The 23,384-nt window shown below is 46.2% G+C and overlaps 2 protein-coding genes and 1 pseudogene across 9 annotated transcripts in view; 1 reads left to right on the top strand and 2 right to left on the bottom strand.

Annotated features, from left to right (window-relative positions):
• The window catches only part of LOC119323047 (transcription termination factor MTEF18, mitochondrial-like), a 9,303-nt gene extending 5,492 nt beyond the window's left edge, over window positions 1-3,811 (top strand). For all 8 annotated transcript variants that reach the window (XM_037596622.1, XM_037596619.1, XM_037596625.1 and 5 more), the window contains 3 exons: window positions 853-1,021; window positions 1,473-2,104; window positions 2,187-3,811. The gene's annotated coding sequence lies outside the window, so the exon portion shown is untranslated. The remainder of the gene's footprint in view (window positions 1-852; window positions 1,022-1,472; window positions 2,105-2,186) is intronic.
• A 558-nt stretch (window positions 3,812-4,369) lies between these two features.
• On the bottom strand, window positions 4,370-6,124 carry LOC119320356 (myricetin 3-O-rhamnoside 1,2-glucosyltransferase UGT709G2-like). Its single transcript, XM_037594467.1, has one exon. The coding sequence runs from the start codon at window positions 6,025-6,027 to the stop codon at window positions 4,588-4,590; it is 1,440 nt and encodes a 479-aa protein (XP_037450364.1). The 5' UTR covers window positions 6,028-6,124; the 3' UTR covers window positions 4,370-4,587.
• A 4,528-nt stretch (window positions 6,125-10,652) lies between these two features.
• On the bottom strand, window positions 10,653-13,508 carry LOC119320357 (annotated as a pseudogene).
• Window positions 13,509-23,384: the final 9,876 nt, after the last annotated feature.

Here is a 23,384-nt window from a genome sequence, read left to right as displayed (position 1 = left end):
ATCTATACTTTAATTGATTTCTTTTTATATTTCTGTTAGGAGCACCTTAATGGCAGTTTTCATTTTCAGTGGGCTAATAAAATGCAAGCTATGGGGAACTCAAAGAAGAATGAGGAAAGACATTTAGACAAAAGGATTCTACTCTATAATATGAGGTTTTGATTTTTTTTTTCTGTTTCAGATGAAATTATGGTTGTATAGGGCAAGTAATTTCCTATGTGAGTGGTATTGAAGCTCTTTTAGATATTGGCCCAGTTAAGGTTCGTTTAAAATAGTGGATGCACACATGATTTTTTGTACTTTTCAGAGGTAGAAAGTAAAATATAATGGTTAATTAAAGGTATTCATTAATGTATACAGTTTCTACTCTCTGCTTCATGACCTAAACAAAGAATACATAATTAGCTTTTGGCTTTAGGTACAATAGCTTGATCTGCGATAGATGGATTGATGTGTCCTGAAAGAAGAGCTGAACGACTGTCAGTTAGCGGATTGTTGTTGTTACTCTGCAATTACCTGGTTGGTATCCAAATAACAAACAGGAAATCTGTGGTTCAAAAACTTAAACCTTTTCCATTATTCAGAGTTAAGAGGATCCTTTTCTAACTGCACCAGAAAATTAGGAAGCTATGAAAAAAAGGAGCTCATTTGTTTTTAGATTAAAACTGCAAATATTGCAATAAAAAACAGTTTTACTTTATAAAAATCACTAACATTGATAAGTGGCACTGCATTGATGATTTGATGCCTCTCTTTGCTTTCTAGAATCTTTCTTTTACTCTAAATTTGGAGGATCTTAGGAGAATTTGTCTTAACTTCCTTATCAATAATGCTCTCCTATTTATGTTTCAGGTCATGGTCTTATCAAAATGAGGAGTGAATTTCGACAACCAGTGCGCCTGCATGGGCTAGTACTTCTGATATTTATTTATGGATTTCCTTGCTCCTTTCTTCTGTATTGTGATTGATACCGGTGGTTTTCTCTATATCAGGCCAGAGTTGTTACTACTTAAAGTCCATGGTCAGTAATAGCCTCATTCTCTTGGTTAACTGCAGATTTATGCTATTCACTGTTGTATTCAGTCAAGTAACTTATAGTATAATTAATGGGTCTGTCTAGGGCATATCTAGATGTGCCCTGATTATTGCACATCTAAGTGACTCAATCAAGTATAAAAATGAAAGGAAAAGAAAAAAAAGAAAATATCCACACGAATATCTGGGTAAGATCAATGATGTAGGACTTAGTTGTGGAATACTTATGGCACATCTAGATGTGCTTTAGCAAAACTGTTAATTTTATTGGTTCATGATGATTATATATTGGAAGCTCTACACTTGTGTGCACTATAATGGAATTTCTTCTTGTCTTTTATGGAAATCTGCAACACACTGGATATTTTATTTGTCCATGACAATGGTGTACTCATGTTTTATCTAAAAAATGCGAAACAATTCTGTACCTTCTGCAGGCTGATGTAATTGTTGCGAAGAACACTGTCAGTTCAGCGGTTGTCATGAACTCATGATGCAAACAATCGGCTGTTGTTACATAACTGGCGTGTCTCAGTGGATGCAAAATACCATATTGGTGACATGTGATAAACGTATGCTTTCCATAATGATAATGGAGTGAGGAAGATATGCGTCGTGTCTTTCGAAACCCACTCCACCTTCTTTTGGCCTGATAGTTGGATCTTCTTCCAACCCCTCTCCTTAACCTTTCCCCACTTATACTCCTGCTTTACCAATCCCACTACTTTGGTCTCGCAACTCATGCAGAACGGATTGCTAGCTAACCTGCGAAATTGCATTACCGCGGTTGCCTCTGCCGAGCTAGCTGTTGTGTTGTCTTCGTTGCAGGATTTCAACCACAACGCTGTGGCCGCTGACAGGTACCTCACTCACGGGCTTCCGTTCTCCAGCAAGAACATCTACCATCTCCTCATTGGACAGCCCAACCATGACATTAATGCCCGTCTCATTCGGGCAACCCGTGTCCCCATCAAGGCGCAGGTCTTCGGCTGGCTACTCTTCAAGGACTGCCTCAATTCCAAGGTGACCTCTTCCACAAAACCATCGTCCCCGACACCATTTGCATCAGGTGCGGTGTAAGGTTGTTAGTTGTTTTCCATGAGATGGAATCCTTGTGTTGGCTGAGCTTAACTTCCTGAAGGGCAATCCAGATGGGTGGATTTGCAGCTGAGTTGCGAGGTGATCCTGTGCATGACTTGCATCAATGCTCCGTTCAGGTGCCCTCTGAAAACATCAACATCTTCCCGTGACTCAGCTTTAAAATAAATGTGAAGGCGCAATTTCCATTGGGGCTTTGCCATGCAGCCATCTAGAGATCTAGAAGCTTGTCTTCTTTTCATTCCGAGATGATTCTTGGTGCAAGCATCAAAGAGACATTGATCTGTTATGTCGCCAGGGATAGCAGTATCATGCCAAGGCTTGTTTTTTTTTTTTTTGAACAGAGAGAGGCGTTCATCTCATAGACATTGTACAGCAGTGATTACATAGCCCTGCGAGCAAAGAGTTTGGAAGATGGACTCAACTGGACAGCAGCTATTTCTATGAGAAGAATTAGTGCAAGTAAAGATAGGCCTAGACAAAGATTGTCTAATTGCCTGATGAGCACAGTTATGCGCTACCCCATTTATATCTCTTTTAATATGATACACTGCATGGGATAGAAATTGTATTATTTTGTGGAAATCTGCAATTTGCACTCTAATCTCCCAAGGGACCTGCGGATTCTGTAAAGAGGAGGCCACAACTGCTTTTGCCAATGTCAAGCTGTCTGTTAAGAATGTGACTTGTTGGATCTGCAGTAAGCTGGCCACCTTCCCTGCTAAGTTGAGAGCTGCAGCTTCAGCTTGTAAGACAGTTGGAGTCACCGACATGGATGCTTGTATCAACACAGTATCAATGTGATGCAAATTCTGAAGTTTACAATACACTCCTATTCCTGTCGCCTCTTGTGCTTGAGATCCTGGAATTTTCTTGATTTTCCATGCTGCATCCGAGAAGATCTTGGGGCTTGGTGATCTGTCCAACTGAAGAAATGCCAACGCAGTCGCAAAGCCTTGCTGGATTTTCGGAGATCCAGAATACCTAGCGCTGAAGCTTGACCTACTACTTGTATGATGATGTGAGGTGCATATGTTTTAGTTGGGCGACATGGAGGAGTTTGATTCTAGAGTGCCTATTTGACTGGTGGTACTAGTGCATTGAAGAACCAGTACACGCTATTGTTCTACAACTAAGTAAATCAAAAGTATGCAGTATTGTATTTCTGGGGGAGAAATTGAGCATCAGTCTCTGCAGGAACGTCAGGGCATAAGGATGGATGGGATCGAAGGATAATTGGTGCGATGGATGGGATCGAAGGATAATTGGTGCCACGGCTTTACTAAACACTGACATCGGAGATAATAAAGTTGAGAGGGATACATCAGGGCAATACATTTCTGTATCTGGGTATAATCAGATGCAAAGTACCCTTGAGTCTTGTCCACTCTCCTAAATGAAACTGGAAATGTGTGATATAGGACCGAGCACACTTGGGGCTACATCCACCCCTGAAGGTCCGACAGAGGGAATGTGTGGTGGCAACATGGGAGATTGAAGCACATGAAAATGGTGTGTGCTTGCCTTGGGATTACCAGGCTTAACGAAATCCAAGTAGAAGCAACTTTCTACCCCAACTGTTTTTAGGAATATAGATGTACTAATACAGATTTCTAGGCTTCGGTACCTGATGTAAATACACTGAGTAGTACCCTTTTCAAGATGTATTAACTGCTGAGATCTTGCGTGCGTGTTCCTGTAACTGTTTTTGAACTTATAAATCTCTACGAAATACTGTTCACATCTGTTAAAATTAAACCCTAAACCCTAGTGTGTGTTCCTGTAAATGTTTTTGAACTTATAAATCTCTACCAAATATTGTTCACATCTGTTAAAATTAAAACAGAACATATGGAAATGAAGGTTTTGTTATCTGGTGGCATTTGTGTTGCTTGATTTGTGTACATATGACTGATTTCACACTTGTGATTGTGCCTACTACCATAGTGGTTCGATGAGGGGTCGTCTCTTTTTTTTTGCGGGGGAGGTGAAGGGTCTTCGGCTGAACAGGAAGCTGAATTGGGGTGACGGATTCCACCAATGATGTTCGGTCATTGTTAATCAAGTACTCCCTTTGTCTAGAAAAAAATATGAACATTTACAATAGTAAATCTATATGATGTGAAAGTGTATTCAATAATAAATCTAATGATCTTGATTTATTATTATATATGTTAATATTTCTATCTATAAACTTTATAAGTTTGATATTGATCAAAGTAATACGCGGAGTAAATAAAAACGGAGAGTAACTGGTAAGCCAAGGTAGCGAGATGTGACAATTGAACATCCTAGCGAATTGTCACGGTGCAATGTGGTATCACAAGGATTTAGCAGCAACAAATGTCATCTCAAATCGGCATTGTCATGTTCGTTGCCTTTTGGCAAGACTCACACAGCAACAACGATATGATGCCAGTAACAAGGTGCCAATGCCGGCCAGCCGGCTGGCCGTCATTCTTTGTCCGGACTTGGTGTGGAGCACCGCGTGCTGATGCTGAGCTCATTAATGAAGCCGACGAGCCGCTTGAACTCATTGGCCGACGAGCCCCCTTGGGCGATGTCCCGTCTCACCTGCTGCGCCAGCGCTTGAGCCGACCTCCTTAGCTCGACGGACTCCATGGCCTCCCTCACCATCCGTTCCACGACGGCTCTCTCGCACACGTCCTTCATGTCCAGCCCGGTGCCCCACACGGCGCCCATGAACCGGCTGTTGGTCTGCTGGTCCACGAAGAAGGGCCAGCACACCGTCGGCACGCCCTCGGTGACGCTCTCTAGCGTGGAGTTCCACCCTGCATGCGTCAGGAAGCAGCCCACTGCCCGGTGGCGCAGCACGTCCCGCTGCGGCGCCCACTCCACGACGCGGGCCTTGCCTCTCCCGGCCGCCTTGATGGCGTCCTGGAGGACGGCATTCTGGCTCGCCCCGACCATGTCCGGCCTGAGCACCCAAAGGAAGGGGTGGCCGGCGCCGACGAGCCCGGACAGGAACTCGGTGAACTCCTCGACCGAAATGATGGCAAGGCTGCCCAAGCTCACGTACACGACGGTTCCGTCCGTCTGGCTGTCGAGCCACGCCGTGCAGCCGTCGTCCTCCCGCCACAAGGCGCCGCCGGCCGCCGGCTCCTGGAACATGGCGTGGAGAGGGCCAATGGCGAAGACGTCGCGCATGTGCGGCGCGATGTGCGCGAGCGCTGACCGCTCCAGAGACGCGGTCGTGTTGAGTATGAGCGCCCGCGCGTTGCAGCTGTGTGCGCTGAATTCGGCGATTATCCGAAGCATGGGGTGGAGGTCGCCGGACTCGTCGTGCCCGCGGCAAAAACTTGGAAGATCGCGCCGCCGCAGGAAGCCCTCCATTCCCGGAACGCCACGGACGGGCGCGTCGAGGTCGGCGCCTGCCGGGACAGGAACCTCGCCGAGCTCCACGAGCTTGGGCACGGAGAGGTAAGCGAGGAAGCTGCACGCGCTGGCCGTTCGGAAGGCGAGCGCCGGGACGCCGAGCTCCTCAGCGACGTCGATCGCGAACGGGAGCATCCCGTCAGCGACGACGCAGGTCACGGGAGGGAAGCCATCGTCGCGGGGCGCGCCCGCGCGCAGGGACGTGAGCAGAGCACGGTACGCGACCCTCGTCGTCGTCATCATGGACTCCACGAGCGCGACGAGGTCACCCGCCGTGCGGGGATTATCGTCCGGGAGGCCGTCGGTGACGGACAGGAACCGGAGCCGCGGCGAATCAGCCTCCGCCTTGACGGCGGCAAGGCCTAGCCTCCGCCGGTTGTGGTCGGTGTGAAGGAAGGTGACGTGGAGGCCGGCGTCGAGGAGCCCCGCGGCGAAGTGGAGCATGCAGTTGATGTGGCCCTGCGCCGGGCACGGGAACACCAGCACGTGCGCCGCCATGCCGTCGCTAGCTTCGCCTGCACCTGCGCGCGCTCACCTACGTATACGCTACTAGGTCTTCTATCCCGCGCGCATGCAGTGACGCAGCTGGGTTTCTTTTCTTCCGGCTTTCAGTAGTGAGGCTGGCATGGGCGCATGGTGCATCTATAGAGAGAGAGAGGTGTGCAGGCGCAGCAGCACACGTCAGCAATTACGTGTCGGAGAAGGGCGGTGGCGGCGGCTAGCGCTTGCAAGCTTCAGCTACTTAATTACCTTATAAATTACGTAGCCGATGCCGTCATCACCGAGCAAACGGGATGGACCGATAAATCGATTGGCATGTGACGAGCTAGCTAACGCGAGCGTGTGGCCAGATTCTAGTGGACGCAGAGAATGAAACAAAGAGAAGCTGCCCCGCAAGATTCTAGACCTCGTACAAGAGCTCTTTTATGGTACCCTATACTGCTTGGCGCGAGGGGACCAGTATAATTAAATCTCACCGTTGAAACGGGATTGTTGATGGGCCAAGATGCCATCCCATTTTGTAGTAATAGCAGAGAATCGGCATCGCCTGCTCGCTCTCATCGCGGCCATGCTCTCCTCACGTACATACATGGAACCAACACTTGGCGGCCACAGCTACGTCAGCGCCCTCCTCCGTCCTGCCTAGGTGCCATGGCCGGGACAACGAACTTCGGTACACGGCAAGCCTATGCGTTGATGGACAACGGCGCAAAGTGGTTTCCTCCCTGTCGTTGTGAACAAAGACAAAACGAGCGCGGTGTGGGGTATGCTCAGCCAGCCATGGGAGGGGCGGAAGCCAACGCCTCATGGCTGTCGGACCTATTGGAGAAGAAGAGCACGGTCTGGGCCGAGGCCTACGCCATGCTGCCGAGCGCCGGATCCATGCACGGCGAAGGAACGAGACTCGGGCTTGCTGAGTGAGGGAAGGCGGGCTGGAGAAGAAAGAGGAGGCACGGCAGTCACCACCGGAACTCTACCAGAGTTGGCGGACGAGAACAACGGGCGGGGTGGCGGTTTGAGGTGAATCGTAGAAGTCCCAGAATGCCCTCGGAACATGTATACTGGGTGGTCGAGAACGACCGGCGCTACTAATACTGCTCGCCATGTTGTTGGCCTGATCACAGCAGCACAGATCCGTCATGGCCGTTTGATTTCGCGGATGGACGGTCTTTAATCACTGCAGGGTACCCTAAAAAAGCTCTCGTAAAGCTCTTTTATGGTACCCTATACTGCTTGGCGCGAGGGGACCAGTATAATTAAATCCCATCGTTGAAACGGGATTGTTGATGGGCCAAGATGCCATCCCATTTCGTAGTAATAGCAGAGAATCGGCATCGCCTGCTCGCTCTCATCGCGGCCATGCTCTCCTCACGTACATACATGGAACCAACACTTGGCGACCACAGCTACGTCAGCGCCCTCCTCCGTCCTGCCTAGGCGCCATGGCCGGGACAACGAACTTCGGTACACGGCAAGCCTATGCGTTGATGGACAACGGCGCAAAGTGGTTTCCTCCCTGTCGTTGTGAACAAAGACAAAACGAGCGCGGTGTGGGGTATGCTCAGCCAGCCATGGGAGGGGCGGAAGCCAACGCCTCATGGCTGTCGGACCTATTGGAGAAGAAGAGCACGGTCTGGGCCGAGGCCTACGCCATGCTGCCGAGCGCCGGATCCATGCACGGCGAAGGAACGAGACTCGGGCTTGCTGAGTGAGGGAAGGCGGGCTGGAGAAGAAAGAGGAGGCACGACAGTCACCACCGGAACTCTACCAGAGTCGGCGGACGAGAACAACGAGCGGGGTGGCGGTTTGAGGTGAATCGTAGAAGTCCTAGAATGCCCTCGAAACATGTATACTGGGTGGTCGAGAACGATCGGTGCTACTAATACTGCTCGCCATGTTGTTGGCCTGATCACAGCAGCACAGATCCGTCATGGCCGTTTGATTTCGCGGATGGACGGTCTTTAATCACTGCAGGGTACCCTAAAAAAGCTCTCGTAGAGCTCTTTTATGGTACCCTATACTGCTTGGCGCTATAATTAAATCCCACCGTTGAAACGGGATTGTTGATGGGCCAAGATGCCATCCCATTTTGTAGTAATAGCAGAGAATCGGCATCGCCTGCTCGCTCTCATCGCGGCCATGCTCTCCTCACGTACATACATGGAACCAACACTTGGCGACCACAGCTACGTCAGCGCCCTCCTCCGTCCTGCCTAGGCGCCATGGCCGGGACAACGAACTTCGGTACACGGCAAGCCTATGCGTTGATGGACAATGGCGCAAAGTGGTTTCCTCCCTGTCGTTGTGAACAAAGACAAAATGAGCGCGGTGTGGGGTATGCTCAGCCAGCCATGGGAGGGGCGGAAGCCAACGCCTCATGGCTGTCGGACCTATTGGAGAAGAAGAGCACGGTCTGGGCCGAGGCCTACGCCATGCTGCCGAGCGCCGGATCCATGCACGGCGAAGGAACGAGACTCGGGCTTGCTGAGTGAGGGAAGGCGGGCTGGAGAAGAAAGAGGAGGCACGGCAGTCACCACCGGAACTCTACCAGAGTTGGCGGACGAGAACAACGGGCGGGGTGGCGGTTTGAGGTGAATCGTAGAAGTCCCAGAATGCCCTCGGAACATGTATACTGGGTGGTCGAGAACGACCGGTGCTACTAATACTGCTCGCCATGTTGTTGGCCTGATCACAGCAGCACAGATCCGTCATGGCCGTTTGATTTCGCGGATGGACGGTCTTTAATCACTGCAGGGTACCCTAAAAAAGCTCTCGTACAATGCAAGTTGCAAGGTGTCTAGAGCATCTCCAACAGGCGTCTAACACGCAGCGCGCTAAAATCTGGGTTGCGGCGTGCCCATAGCCAGGCTTGATGCGGCGCACAGCGCTGGCTCCAGCAGCCACGCTAAAATGCAGCGCGCGCGAGCAGCCAGTGCTTCATCATGTTTGTTCATTTTGAACACAAATAAATTTCACACATCAACACAAAACACATGGCATATAATTTGAATCACAAACATCATTCGACCAAGTTCGTGCCTAAAAGTTCATGCCCAAAAGTTTAAATTCATGCCCACGACATCATTCAACCAAGTTCGTGCCCAAAAGTTCATGTGCACAAGTTCAAATTCATGCCCGCTGGGTGCACGTGGTTTCATCACGGCGGGCGCCGGCGCGATGCCACCCGTCGCCGAGGTCATCCGCGGCGGCATGAAGTGGTCGCGCGCGAGGCCGATGCTCGGAGGAGCTCCGGCGGAGGCGAGGCCAACGCTCCCAGCGCTAGGGTTTGTGGTGGCGGCGATGGCGGCGGCGACGGTGGAGGGTTCGCGGCTGTAGGATGGGGTGAGGGGGGTGCTGGCGCTGGGCGAAGGTGGCGCAGTGGAGAGAGTGCGGCGCGAGCGCTCGTGTGTGCGGCGCGCGAAAGCGGGCGTCCCAAATACGCAGCGCGCGATGACGATTCGGACCGCGCGCCCAACTCTATATGCCGCACGTGCAGTGCAGTTGTTGCGCGCCCGCTGGAGACACTCTAGCGATTGCGCGCGTGCTAAAATGAGCAAATTGGGGCGCGACGCTTGTTTAGCGCGACTGTTGAAGATGCTCTTAGGAAAGATGTTTGGAGAAATAAATCAGATTTTTTATAGCATCGGTATTTGTTTGTACGAGGTAGACGCTTAATTAGGCGTCTTTTCTGTAGAAGTAGGCACTGATGTTTCAGAAAAATCCGGTTTATTTTTTTTTTAAGCATCTAGCATCTGGATCGTGTAGCTTTAGGTTTTAGGCCCTAGTAGCTTAGATTTTTGGGTCGTACATCGTCTTGGTTTCGGTGGTGGCAATGACGGCTTTGAATAAAGAAGCTTCAGATCCTTCTCCGACGAGGTGGTCGGTCCTATGGTTGGGGATGAATTTAGAAACCAGTCTATTCAAGTAAGGATGGTGTGGCGGCGACGACATCCTCTTAGTGCACTTGTGTCCTTCGGCTTTGCCGTGTGACAACGTTTGCTCCAGCGCCGGTGCGGAGCTTAGGAGGTAGTCCAGGAGCGGATGCAAATTGTGGTATGCAACGATGTCATCTGGAAGATGGTGGATCATGTACTGGGTTTGTGGTTCGTGGCTGGCAGGTATGATTTCCTCCTCTTACGACTTAGTCATGCAGGGGAGCTAGATTTGGAGGATGGCGTGTCCGGAGTGTTGCCCCGGTCTGATTCGTTCAACGGCAATGACTTCATCATTGATGAGTCATCTTGGAGGTCCGCAAAGCTGCATATTAGTGATGGAGTTGCGTCAAGCTCAGGTGAGGAAGTGATCTGTCAATTTTTCCTCTGGTGTTGCTGTTGTGGTGCCGAAGGCAGTTGCCAGGCGTTGGTGTGAAGCCAAGAGTTTATTTGGTCCTGATTGTAATTTTTTTTCATTGCTGGTGTTCATGGTGCGAAGGCTAGCTTTTTATTGTCTTTTCAGTTTTTCCAGTCAGACGTGTAAATGGCTTGTACTATGATCTTTATGATATAAGTGAGACACATATTACCATGAAAAAATGTTTTAAAAGGCAGCATCTTCACTTGTTATTTTATGTAACGGTATGGTTAGATCTCAGTCGACTGAGACTTAACAAAGTCTCGATCAAGTGAAACATATAAGAAAGATTTTTTTTTTGCATGAATCTCCATGCAAGATGTCACGAATATAGATCGACTATGTCTCAGTCAACATTTAGCAACACTGTTCCTGTAAACAAAATCAATGTCCGGTTACCAGGCCGTGCCCTGTTGCGAGCACGTCGCACCAATGGTGGTGCACCAATCAAATGTAACAGCAACAATAATGTGATCAATGGTAACAGTAGTACGAAGCGAGGCTGCTGCACTTGCTACGTGTGGGAGGAGTTCTTGAAGACATGGCAAGTGGAGTCACAGGGGTAAGGGCAGTCCGTCTTCTGAAACCCACTGCGGCCGTAGAACCAGTCCCCAACCGCGCTTGCTATTCTCTGCGACAGAGTGAGACAGAAGGAGCTCTCGTCAGATAAACAAACACCAGGCCGTCGCCGGCTGAGCCCCGGGAAAACTTTTATCCAACGAAATTCAGTGGTGCATGAGAAGACGGCGAGGGTGTTTACTTTGTCTCCGAGCACCGGAGAGCCGGGCGAAAACCATATCTCCTGTATCTCGGATTGGCAGTGCGCGAAGCATGAGTTTATGAACAGCCCTCTGGTGGGTGAGTTCCCTTGCGCCTCCACCGCTTCCAGGAAATGGTCCCTGAATCCTGCGTCGGCACCGTCTGTCGGTGAGTATACACAGGACTGAATACACACACAGGTTCATAGCTAGCCTGTCAATCAAAGGGCAGTAGCACCTACCCTGCAAAATCTTAAGTTGCTTCGCCGAGCACTGTTTTATATCGTGCTTGCAGCTTCGCCAGCGAGGATCAGAACTTCCAGGCACCAAAATGTTCCGTACCTGCATGCGGGCAGGTGGAAATAGAGACGAAGATTAGTGCCTTGATGGATGGTAGTGTCAACTGTCAAGCATATTGCAGGTAGAAATGGTTTATATCTGATGATAACCTGCCATGAATCATATGCTGCATTCAGGATGAACAGGGGTGTCTGAATCTGTTTCACCTCATTCTGAGGAAAAAGGCACTGCATCCAAGCAACATGTTTTTGTAAGGGAGTGCAATCTGATCCCTAGGTGTGCATTGTAGCTATTGCAAGTGCATCTTACCATGCCTGCAGGCACCTTGGATGTGCACGAAGATGGTAAATTCTTTGCCGAGCCCTACGGTATTTGTACACAACACAATCAGGTACAATTCAAAACAGCATAAATATAGGTGCAAAGCATTTTATTTTATTTTGCAACATGAGAGTTTTTTACTTATGCCACAGTCTGAACTCGAAACTTATATTGTCCTGAAATGAGTAGGGCCTTTTGGTGACCGAGCTCTTTGGAGCCCTTTATTTTTGAAAAATTCAAAATCCAAACTTCCTTGTTTCAAAACAATCTGACCAAAAATATGCAAGTATACAAGGATGAAATGTATATGTGTGCAAACATTCAGGATGAAATATCTTGAAATGCGACCTGTATAAAAAGACAAATTTCTGGACTTTGAGGATGAATAGTATCATGTGTTAAAAAAACCCAGTTTTTTTTTTTTTTTGCTCCTAGCCCTCATTTCAACTTATTTTGTTCTGAAAATTTACACACATGTACATTATGCCTCCATGTATATCTGCATTTTTTCAGAATCTTTTGAAATGTAAAAATATGAATTCTGATGAATTTTGAATTTTGCAAAAGGAGGCCTGCCTCCAAAAGCAATTTTCTGTCCTGAAATAAACTATATAAAGTGTCTTGTTTTAGGCACTGGTCATTGATCGGTTGTCATGTCATAGCTTCCTAGTTTATGTACACATAATCAGGTAGAAAGAGCAACAAAATGAAATGTGCATACATGAGTCATAACTACATCATTGAAAAAGGCCGCAGCATGGTTTCGTCGCAGTACCGGACCCGGACCTTGTTCCAGTTGTAGAAGTCTATTCTTTGTCAAATTGCAGTGCGCACACATTAAGCACGTGAATTTAAATTTAGGCAGTCTCAAGCTTGGAACTGCTACTACAAACCTGACAAAGAGAAGCAGAGTACAACAAATTATGCGACGGCCAGGTGGTGAAACTGAAGTATACCTGGGTTGTACTCCGGGGTGTTGCTCAAGATCCCGGAGAAGGCAACCTGCTTGGCCATCTCCTTGGAGGAACCTAACCGGGTGTGCGACCGCTGCAGGCAGGTCGTCACATTGTTGCACCATCCTCCTCCCTGCCGCCGCCAAAATTTGCATACAGAATTGAGGTGAGCGTTCCTTGGCACCAATTCTGTACGTGCTCCGAGCGGGTTTTATAACTGACCTCGAAATGAACCAACCAGCTGTTCGACCCGGAGCCGGAGCCACGGGCGAGGTGGTACGCAGGGGGGCTCCCGTCCAGACATACTACGATTCGCAGAATCAGACGTCAGGCTAGATTGGCGAGAGGCCGGGAAGGAGAAGCAACAATGGTGTGACTGACCTGCCCCTTTGGCCACGGCGCTCTCGACGTAGGTAATGTCCACGAAAAAGCCGTCCGCCTCGAGGACCGCCAGCGCGCAGGCGAATGCCGAGCACCAGAGCCGGAGCTTGCTTCCGTCCCCCATTCCCATGGCTGAGTCCGCGACAGTGAACGAGCAAGAGAAGGAAGAAATGGTGGGAATGCAAAGGTCAGGGAAGCACACACGTACCCGGCGGCCAACAGGAAGCTAGCCATGGACCATGGCAGTGACGAGGAGGGAGACCGGAGCGAACCTGGTGGAACGGAAGCCGCTGTCTCGTGCTAATCTCGCAGCAGGGCCCTCTTGTGCGGCAGGGGAGGAGAGACAGCTACGAGCGAGGACGGGGGCCGAGGCCGAACAGACAGAGCGACGTCGCCGATGCTTCGAGCTTCCCAATGCGAGGGAAAATGTCCATTTTAAACCCTGAATTTGTAGAGGTTCGGCGAAATGAACCCCCAAGTCGAAATCCCGGTCGATTGCACCCTAAACTATGCAATCCTGGTCTAAATCGAACCTTCGGGTCGTTTGGATGGCCGGGATTGGGACATTTCGCAAAGGTCGCACACCAGCTCCTGCTGGGCCAGCCCGCTTTATTTTTTTCAATTCAAAAACAAAAATTCGCCAAGGGCGGTACTCCCTGCTGGGCCGGCCCGCATAATTTTTTTCGTTAAAAAACAAAAAATAAAACTCTGCTCGAACATGAGACCCCATGCTGGTGCTGTTTGATAAAAAAAATAAACTTGTGAACTAGAATTTCAAAAATAAAAATAGTTTACAAATTTTGAAAAAAAATCACAGATTTAGAAAAGGTTCAACAATATTGAAAGAAGTTCACGGGTTCACTCATTTAAAAAAAATGTTCATCTTGTATTAGAAATTTGTGCAGTGTATATCGCACAATTGTTGAATATTTATTCCGAATTTGTTCAACATATATTACAAAAAGTTCATTTATTAATATTTTTTTTTAAAATGCTATCATATATTTTCCGCGAGTTTGAATTATGTTCCACCACCTTTTCATTTTTGTTTGCGTTCCAAAATGCGTACAATACAAATTTTGTGCGCATTTTGAAAAAGTTTTTGTTTTAACTTTTTTGTCGCTAAATTAAAAACATTCCCGTTATATATTTTCTAAAAATACTAAAAACTGTTCACAATCTCAAAAAGTGTTCGTGATTTTCGTAATTTGTTTGTTTTTCAAATATTTTCTTTGAAAATTGTTCGCGTTTTTGGAATCTGTTTGGGTTTGCAAATTTTGTTCATGTTTCATTTTGAAATCAGAATTACAAAACACCTTCACTTTTCCAAAAATATGGAATACAAAAAAGTGCGGCATCTTAAAACTGCTCGCAATTTTCAAGAAATGTTTTCGAAAATGTTTTTCCAATCTCAGCGCTGCTTTCTATTCTTATATATTTCTGCACCGTGATGTTCAAGTTGTTGTTCTTGGTGTAGTGGCTAATGGCTCTTTGTTGGTCTCCGTGGTCGTGGGATCGGGTCTTGGTACTTGCTGTTGAATTTTAACATTTTTTTGTCGCGCGGAAAAGGAAACAAAACAACGGCGGGTTGGTGGGCCGGCCCAGTCATGCATCAAGCCTGTGCGTTGAGTTGCTGACATGCCGCTCCTTGGCCCATCAGCTAGACAAATCCCGGTTAATTGCAGCCAGGGTTTAATTTAGACCGGGATTGCAAAGTTCAGGGTGCAATCGACCGGGATTTCGATTTGGAGGTTCATTTCGCCGAACGCCTACAAATTCAGGGTTTAAAATGAACTTTTTCCCAATGCGAGCTGCTGTGCCTGTGCGTGCCGGCTCACGTCTGTTTTTCCACGCCGGCAGTGGGCCGGGATGGGACGCCGGACCGGACGCGTCTTTTCCTTTTTCTTTTGGTTCGCTCGCGTCCTTGTGCGTCAGTAATTCAGTAATCAACGCCTCTGCCGTCTATCTGTCTGTCTGTCATACTGCTACATATGGCGGCCGGGCGTAGATGCTGTTGGGGGGTGAGCTGAAATGAATGATGGGGATTAAAAAGCTGCGGTGCACTGCGGGACGGCCAGCGGTACCACCCGTGTTCCGCCTCGCAAAAGTCCTCGGTGACGCGGGTAGTGCAATGAATGTCCGCCCATCTTTTTTTTCTGCCATGAAATGGGAAGGCATGAGACATTCAGAAAAGAAAATGGAAAGGCAAGGCAAAGCTGGAGAAAGTAGCCTGGAAATTCTTGTTTTATGGAATCTGTGGTTTGCATATATTGGAGTAGAACGGTTCAGCTAGAGAAGCAGAGTTCATCTGTTTTTCTTTAGAAAAAAAAGGCGTGCTTATGAAACCAAGCGTACTACAAGAGCCACGGGACCGTGGCGGCGTTTCGATGCACCTACGGCAGCACCACCGATGCTGTGATGAATGGGCTGTGGCTCTGCTACTAGTGCTGTACCCCATGTCACGTGCATCTTTTAGAGAAAAACGATGTCACGTGCATTTCAAGACGACAACAATGTCTTCCGGGCGTGTATTGGATACGGCTGGATTATCTCACAGAATGAATGTCTGTTGGTTTTCGTGATTTCATTTTTCTAAGCCCGCGGACAAGATCGAACTACGGCCAGTTCTTTTGCCAGAATCTAGGAATTCTCCCAGAATCCGACTCCTACCTAGCTTCTTCCGAAATCTTTGAGCCCCATTTATTTTAAAATTCTATTTAATTAATGTCTAATTAGACAGATTGTAAAACAAATGTGGCTCAAATATTGAGAAACTAGGTAGAGATCGAATTCCGTGAGAATCCCCAAATTCTGGCAAAAGAATTGGGCCTACATATGGTTGTGGGCCAGATAGTTCTTGGACTTTGATTATTTTTCAAAACAAAAGGCAAAACATTTGGCTCATCGATTAATTAATCAAAAATAATTGCCATTTAATTAATGAAAAACGGATGAAAATCCATACAAATCAATCACATGCGGACTACTCAGAGTACGTAACCCTAGCATTGCACGGTCAACCCTATACCCATACCTAAGACGTAACACCACCAACTCCCACCCTACTACATCACAGAACCCCCAACGAGAGTATCTCGGCCCAAGACCATGAACAACAATAATTCCACGAAGACAAGTTAGACCATAAGAACCACCCAAAAGACTAATGACCATCCATCAAGCAGTTGCAACCGCCTTCCCTGTGACGCCACTCTTCTTGTTTTTGCTCCTGAGAGTGCTTGGACCAAGTTAATCGTCTAGTTTACCCTGAATCTTACGGGCGCACATACCCGCTCGTTCGGTAGTCTAGGCCCGCCGAGCTGTTCTTTTGGTGTTTTTAATACGGTTTGTCGGTTTTTTTTCTTTCTTTTTACATTTTTCATTCTTTTTTATTTTTATTTTTTATAAAATATTCATGATTTTTTTAGTTTTATGATTTTTTTTAAAATCACAATAAAGAAATTCAAACTTTTGAAACATTATTCAAATTTGCAAAAAAAAAACAAATTCACAAACCTTTTCAAATTTGTGATCTTTTTTCATTTTCGCGAACTTTTTCAAGTTCATGAACTTATCTCAACTTTTGTGATCTTTTTCAAATTCATAAAAAAATATTCTCGTGAACTTTTTCCAAATTTATGAACTATTTGAAGTCACTGGTCAACTCAGTCACCGATCAGTGGTTAATTGGTCCACTTGTCAATGGTCAATTGGTGAAGAAGTCAACTGGAACGTGTTTATTTTTCTTTTTTACACTGGCTCACCCTTCTCGCGGTTTGTTGGGCGCCCCGTGCACCTGTCCGTTTGAGCGCCAGTTAGGCAGCTGGCGCCAGTGCCACCAGCGTCATATAGGAGGTCTTCGGGTTTAGGGGGGCAATTAGTTGGTAGATACCCCTACTGGTCGGTTGCAGTGGAGGCGCGCGAGCGTGCGGGGATGTGCCACGTGATGCGCTTAGCCGCTGCCACGTGTCATGGGCTACACACACGTTGTTCTTTTACCTCGACATGTGTATTTGGTTCTGAGCCACCGCCGCTAGTCTTCGTCATCATCATCATAGCCATCTCATCAACCTTGGTCGTCGCCATTTCCCATCTCCATAGCCACAACCTTCATCACCACCATAGTTCTCAGCAATCTAGTCATACTTGTAATCGTGTATCACACACAACATCCATTATAAGGCATATTACCAATCTATGTATCTTCATGATGTGTTTTTTGGTGTGTTCTTAATGTGATATGATCTTCATGTCTGAGTAGTTTGGTAAGGTCATGGGTTGAGGCAAGGGCATTGCAATCCGATGTATTTGTTGGAGGGATCAATGGAAGTACTTTGAATCAACCGTCTCGTATGTGTAGCATAAAATTGTTTTGTAGTTGTTAGGGCATATTTCTCCTGTACTGATTTTAGTGATTGATGACAGAGTGCGGCGAATCTGCACCGGGGCTCAGGTGCACCCCCGCTCACGGAAAAATCAAAACAAATACAAAAAAAATTCAAAAAATTCAATTTTTTGTGTGTGTGATAGATAATTAGATGTGTGAGGTTCGCTGCAAAAATCAACTCATTTGGACATTTGAGCAAGTCTGTGCAAAAGAGACAAAACCGGGGTCTCTAGAAAAGTTTACTGTTCATGAACTATTTTGACCCGATTTGTCTTTTTTGCCGAGACCTACTCAAATGTCCAAACAAGTTGATTTTTGCAGCGGACCTCGCGCATCTAATTATCTACCACACAAAAAAAATTGGAATTTTTTGAATTTTTTTAGTATTTTTTTTGAATTTTTTGCTGACCGGGAACAGCTGAGCCCGGGCTCCAGGATGAATTATCCTTGATGACAATGCTTTTACGGACTAATCATGTGCATTGAGCATTTCAGATATTCGATCATATGGCACAAGACAATTGATTTCCCTCGGTGATATAGAGTGAAGATGGTTGTTTCTGGCGTTTCTTTTCGGTGGATTTGAGTCATAGGAAAACTGTACTATTAAGAGGGGATCCGCTTCAAAAAGGTTAGGGTGGAATCAACATGTACACATACTCATATGCACCCACTCTAATTTCCCACAACTTTGGAGTTTCCATTGTTTTCTGTGTTAGGAGTTTTTGAATCTTCTAAGCTAGGCAGCGGTAGTCCCGCTTGTGCGGTACTTCCTGAGTCCAGTGTCATGGGCACTACCGCTTATTTTTAGGCTATTGGACTCTTTCTTTCTTCAGCGGTAGTTGGGTGGTAGTAGAGCGGTAGTACGAATCGCTGATGGAAATATGCCCTGGAGGCAATAATAAAATGGTTATTATTATATTTTCTAAATCATGATAAAGTTTTATTATTCATGCTAGAATGTATTGACTGGAAACTTAAATACATGTGTGGATACATAAACAAATACCATGTCCCTAGTGAGCCTCTACTAGACTAACTCGTTGATCAAAGATGGTTAAGGTTTCCTAACCATAGACATGATTTGTCATTTGAAAACAGGATCACATCATTAGGAGAATGATGTGATGGACAAGACCCATCCATTAGCTTAGCATATGATTGTTCAGTTTATTGCTACTGCTTTCTTAATGTCAAATACATGTTCCTTCGACCATGAGATCATGCAACTCCCAGATACCGAAGGAATACCTTGTGTGCTATCAAACTCACAGCGTAACTAGGTGATCATAAAGATGCTCTACAAGTATCTCCGAAGGTGTCTGTTGAGTTGGCATGGATCGAGATTGAGATTTGTCACTCCGTATGCCAGAGAGGTATCTCTGGGCCCTCTCGGTAATACAACATCACAAGAAGCTTGCAAGCAAAGTGACTAAGGAGTTAATTACAGGATGATGTATTATGGAACGAGTATAGAGACTTGCCGGTAACGAGATTGAACTAGGTATGTAGATATCGATGATCAAATATCGGGCAAGTAACATACCGACAAACAAAGGGAACTACACATTTGTCATAAAGGTTCGACCGATAAAGATCTTCGTGGAATATGTAGGAACCAATATGAGCATCCAGGTCCCGCTATTGGTTATTGACCGAAGAAGCGTCTCAGTCATGTCTACATCATTCTCGAACCCGTAGGGTCCGCACGCTTAATGTTCGTTCACAATATAGTATTATATGCGTTATGTATGTTGGTGACCGATTGTTGTTCAGAGTCCCGGATGAGATCACGGACATGACGAGGAGCCCCGGAATAGTCTAGAGGTGAAGTTTGATATATGAAATAATAGTGTTTGGTCTCTGGAAGGGTTCCGGAATTCAGTGGAAGGGGTTTCGGATATTTCCCGAAATATTCGGGTACGAGAAAACTTTATTTGGGCCAAGGGGTAAAGCCCATGGGGCTTTTGGTAAGTGCAAAAGGCAGTTTTGCGGAGGCCAGGGGCCATACGCGGGGACCCTGGCGTCTGGGTCCAGACGTTGGGAACCCTGACGTCTGGGTCCAGACGTCGGGAACACTGACGTCTGGTCCTGGAGTCCGAGAAGGTCTCTTGCCTTTCAGGCAAAACCAACTTTGAGGAGGCTTTTACTCCAAGTTTCGACCCATGGGCTCAACATATAAATAGAGGGGTAGGGCTAGCACACAAGACACATCAAGATTCACCAAGCCGTGTGCCGGCAACCCCGTCCCCTCTAGTTTATCCTCCATCATATTTTCTGTTGTGCTTAGGCGAAGCCCTGCGGAGATTGTTCTTCACCACCACCGTCACCACGCCGTCGTGCTGCCGGAATTCCTCTACACTTTGCCTCTCTTGCTGGATCGAGAAGGCGAGGATGTCATCGAGCTAAACGTGTGCTGAACACGGAGGTGCCGTACATTCTATACTTGGTCGGGACAGATCGTGAAGGTGTACGACTATATCAACCGCGTTGATAAACGCTTCCGATAAGCGATCTACAAGGGTATGTAGATGTTCTCCCCCTCTCGTAGCTATGCATTTCCATGGATAGATCTTGCGTGTGCGTAGAATTTTTGTTTTGCATGCAATGATCCCCAATAGTGGCATCATGAGCTAGGTCTATGTGTAGATGATATGCACGAGTACAACACAAAGGAGTTGTGAATGGTGATGTTCATACTCCTTACCACAAACGTCTTATTTTGATTTGGCGGCATTGTGGGATGAAGCGGCCCGGACCAACCTTACATGTCCATGCACATGAGAACGGTTCCACAGACTGACATGCAACTTGTTTTGCATAAAGGTGGCTAGCGGGTTGATACGTCTCCATCGTATCTACAATTTTTGATTGTTTCATGCCAATATTATACAACTTTTACATATTTTTGGCAACATTTTATATGATTTATTTGGACTAACATATTGATCCAGTGCCCAGTGCCAGTTCCTATTTGTTGCATGTTTTTTGTTTCACAGAAATTCCATATCAAACGAAGTTCAAACGCGATAAAAATTTATGGAGAATTATTTTGGAATATATGTGATTTTTGGGAGGTGAAATCAACGCAAATGGGGGCCCATAGCCCCCCAAGATACACTAGGATGCGCCAGGGGGTGCCAGGCACGCCCAGGTGTCTTATGCCCTCCTCGTAAGGCGGTTGGGGCCCTTCTTCTCGTGCAAGAAAGATATTTTATGGAAAAAACCGTGTAAAAATTTCAGCGCAATCGGAGTTACGGATCTCCGGGTTTAAGAAACCATGAAGGGCCAGATCTCGGGAACACGAAACATAAGAGAACAGAGAGGGAGATCCAATCTCGGAGGGGCTCCCACCCCTCCGCTGCCATCTAGGGGGGCAAGGAAGAATAATAAGGAGGGGGGTTCTCTCCCCCTCTCTCCCGGTGGTGCCGGAGTGCTGCCGGGGCAAGGATCGTGATGGTGATCTACATCAACAACCTTGCTACCGTCAACACCAACTCTCCCTCCCTCTATGCAGTGGTGTAACACCCCTTCTCCCCGTTGTAATCTCTATTTAAACATGGTGCTCAACTCCACATATTATTTCCCAATGATATTTGGCTATCCTATGATGTTTGAATAGATCCATTTTGTCCTATGGGTTGATCGTGATCTTGGTTGGTATGATTGTATGTTTTATTTATGGTGTTGTCCTATGGTGTCCTCCGTGTCGCGCAAACGGAGGGTCCCCCACTATAGGATATTGCAATATGTTCATGATTCACTTATGGTGGGTGGCGTGAGTGACAGAAGCACATACCCGAGTAAGTGGGTTGTTGCGTATGGGATAAACAGGACTTGATACTTAATGCTATGGTTGGGTTTCACGACCTTAATGATAGTTAGTAGTTGTGGATGCTTGCTAGAGTTCCAATCATAAGTGCATATGATCCAAGTAGAGAAAGTATGTTAGCTCATGCCTCTCCCTCATGTAAAATTGCAAGAATGATTACCAGTATTTGTTATCGATTGCCTAGGGGCAAATGACTTTCTGGTTGACAAAAGGTATCTACTTTTATTACCTTGCAATTTATTCATAGTTTTATTCTTGCAAAGTACTCGTAGTTTTATTCTTGCAAAATAATTTCTTACTTGTTTTAGGTAAAGTAAACATCAAGTGTGCGTACAGTTGTATCAGTGGTTGATAGAACTTGAGGGAATATTTGTTCTGCCTTTAGCTCCTCGTTGGGTTCGACACTCTTATTTATCGAAGAAGGCTACAAACGATACCATATACTTGTGGGTTATCAAGACCTTTTTCTGGCGCCGTTGCTGGGGAGCAATAGCGTGGGGTGAATATTCTCGTGTGTCCTTGTTTGCTTTATCACTAAGTAAATTTTTATTTTGTGCTCTTGTTTTCTATCTTAAGTTATGGGTAGGAAACGCAAAATACCAAAAAAATTAGTTGTACCTGCTAAACCAATGGTTGAAGTGTTGGGGAACGTAGCATGCAATTTCAAAAAAATTCCTACGCTCACGCAAGTTCTATCTCTAGGAGATGCATAGCAATGAGAGGGTGAGAGTGTGTCCACGTACCCTCGAAGACCGAAAGCGGAAGCGTTAGTAAATGTGGTTGATGTAGTCGAACATCTTCACAATCCAACCGATCCATGTATCGAACATACGGCACCTCCGTGTTCAGCACATGTTCAGCTCGATGATGTCCCTCGAACTCTTGATCTAATAGAAGGTCCAGGGAGAGTTCCGTCAGCACGACGGCGTGGTGACAATGTTGATGATGTGATCCGCGTAGGGCTTCGCCTAAGCACTATGGTATAATGCTACTGTTTACAAATCTGGAAATTTTGCCATACTTAAATATTGCTATGAAAACTATGCTTCTAATGCTTATGTTAAAGAATATATCGAGTACTTCTCTTCTATACAAGAAGAGACTAATATTTTGTAGGAGTCTATGGAAGAAGAAAGTGATGAAACTGTGAGCTCATTGGATGAAAAAGATGATGAGGAGAGCGAAGAACAAAGGGAGGAAGAACGGATTAGCTACCCATGCCCACCTTTTGATGAGAGTAACTCTCCAACTCATACATTGTTTAATTTCCCTTCATGCTTACCGAAGGATGAATGTTATGATAATTCCTATTATCTTGTTGATTCTTTTGAAATATCCCTTTTTGATGAACTTGATGCTTGCTATGCTTGTGGCCAAGATACCAATATGAATTATGCTTATGGAGATGAACTTGCTATAGTTCCTTATGTTAAGAATGAAATTTTTGCTATTCCACCCACACATGATAGCCCTATTGTCTTTTTGAATTCTCCAAACTACAGTATATCAGAGAAGTTTGCACTTATTAAGGAGTGCATTGATGGGTTGCATTCTACCACTACACATGATGATTTTGATGACTATAATATGCATGTGCTTGCTGCTCCTACTTGCAATTATTATGAGAGAGAAACTATATCTCCACCTCTCTATGTTTCCAACACGATAAAATTGCAAGAAACTGCTTATGCTATGTATTGGCCTTTACTTGATGTGCATGAATTGTTCTTCTATGACATGCTGATGCATAGGAAGAGAGTTAGACTTCATCATTGCATGATATATGTTGCTTCGTGCTCACTACTAAATGCCAAATCATTGCTAATTTAAATTGGCTTTGATATACCTTGGGATCCGGGTGGATCCATTACTTGAGCACTTTATGCCTAGCTTAATTGCTTTAAGAAAGTGCTATCAGGGAGACAACCCGGAAGTTTTAGAGAGTCATTTTATTCTGTTGACTGCTTTTATAAAGTTTAAAAACCAAAAATATAGAGGGGAACTTAAAACTTTACAAAAAGAAAAGTGAAAGTGAGAAAGACGAACACCGTTGAAGTGGGGGAGCTCCTTGA

The sequence above is a fragment of the Triticum dicoccoides genome, chromosome 6B, assembly GCF_002162155.2.
Source record: "Triticum dicoccoides isolate Atlit2015 ecotype Zavitan chromosome 6B, WEW_v2.0, whole genome shotgun sequence".
Taxonomy (NCBI): domain Eukaryota; kingdom Viridiplantae; phylum Streptophyta; class Magnoliopsida; order Poales; family Poaceae; genus Triticum; species Triticum dicoccoides.
The sequence above is the reverse complement of the archived record's forward strand: the minus strand, read 5'-3'. Positions and strand labels throughout refer to the sequence as shown.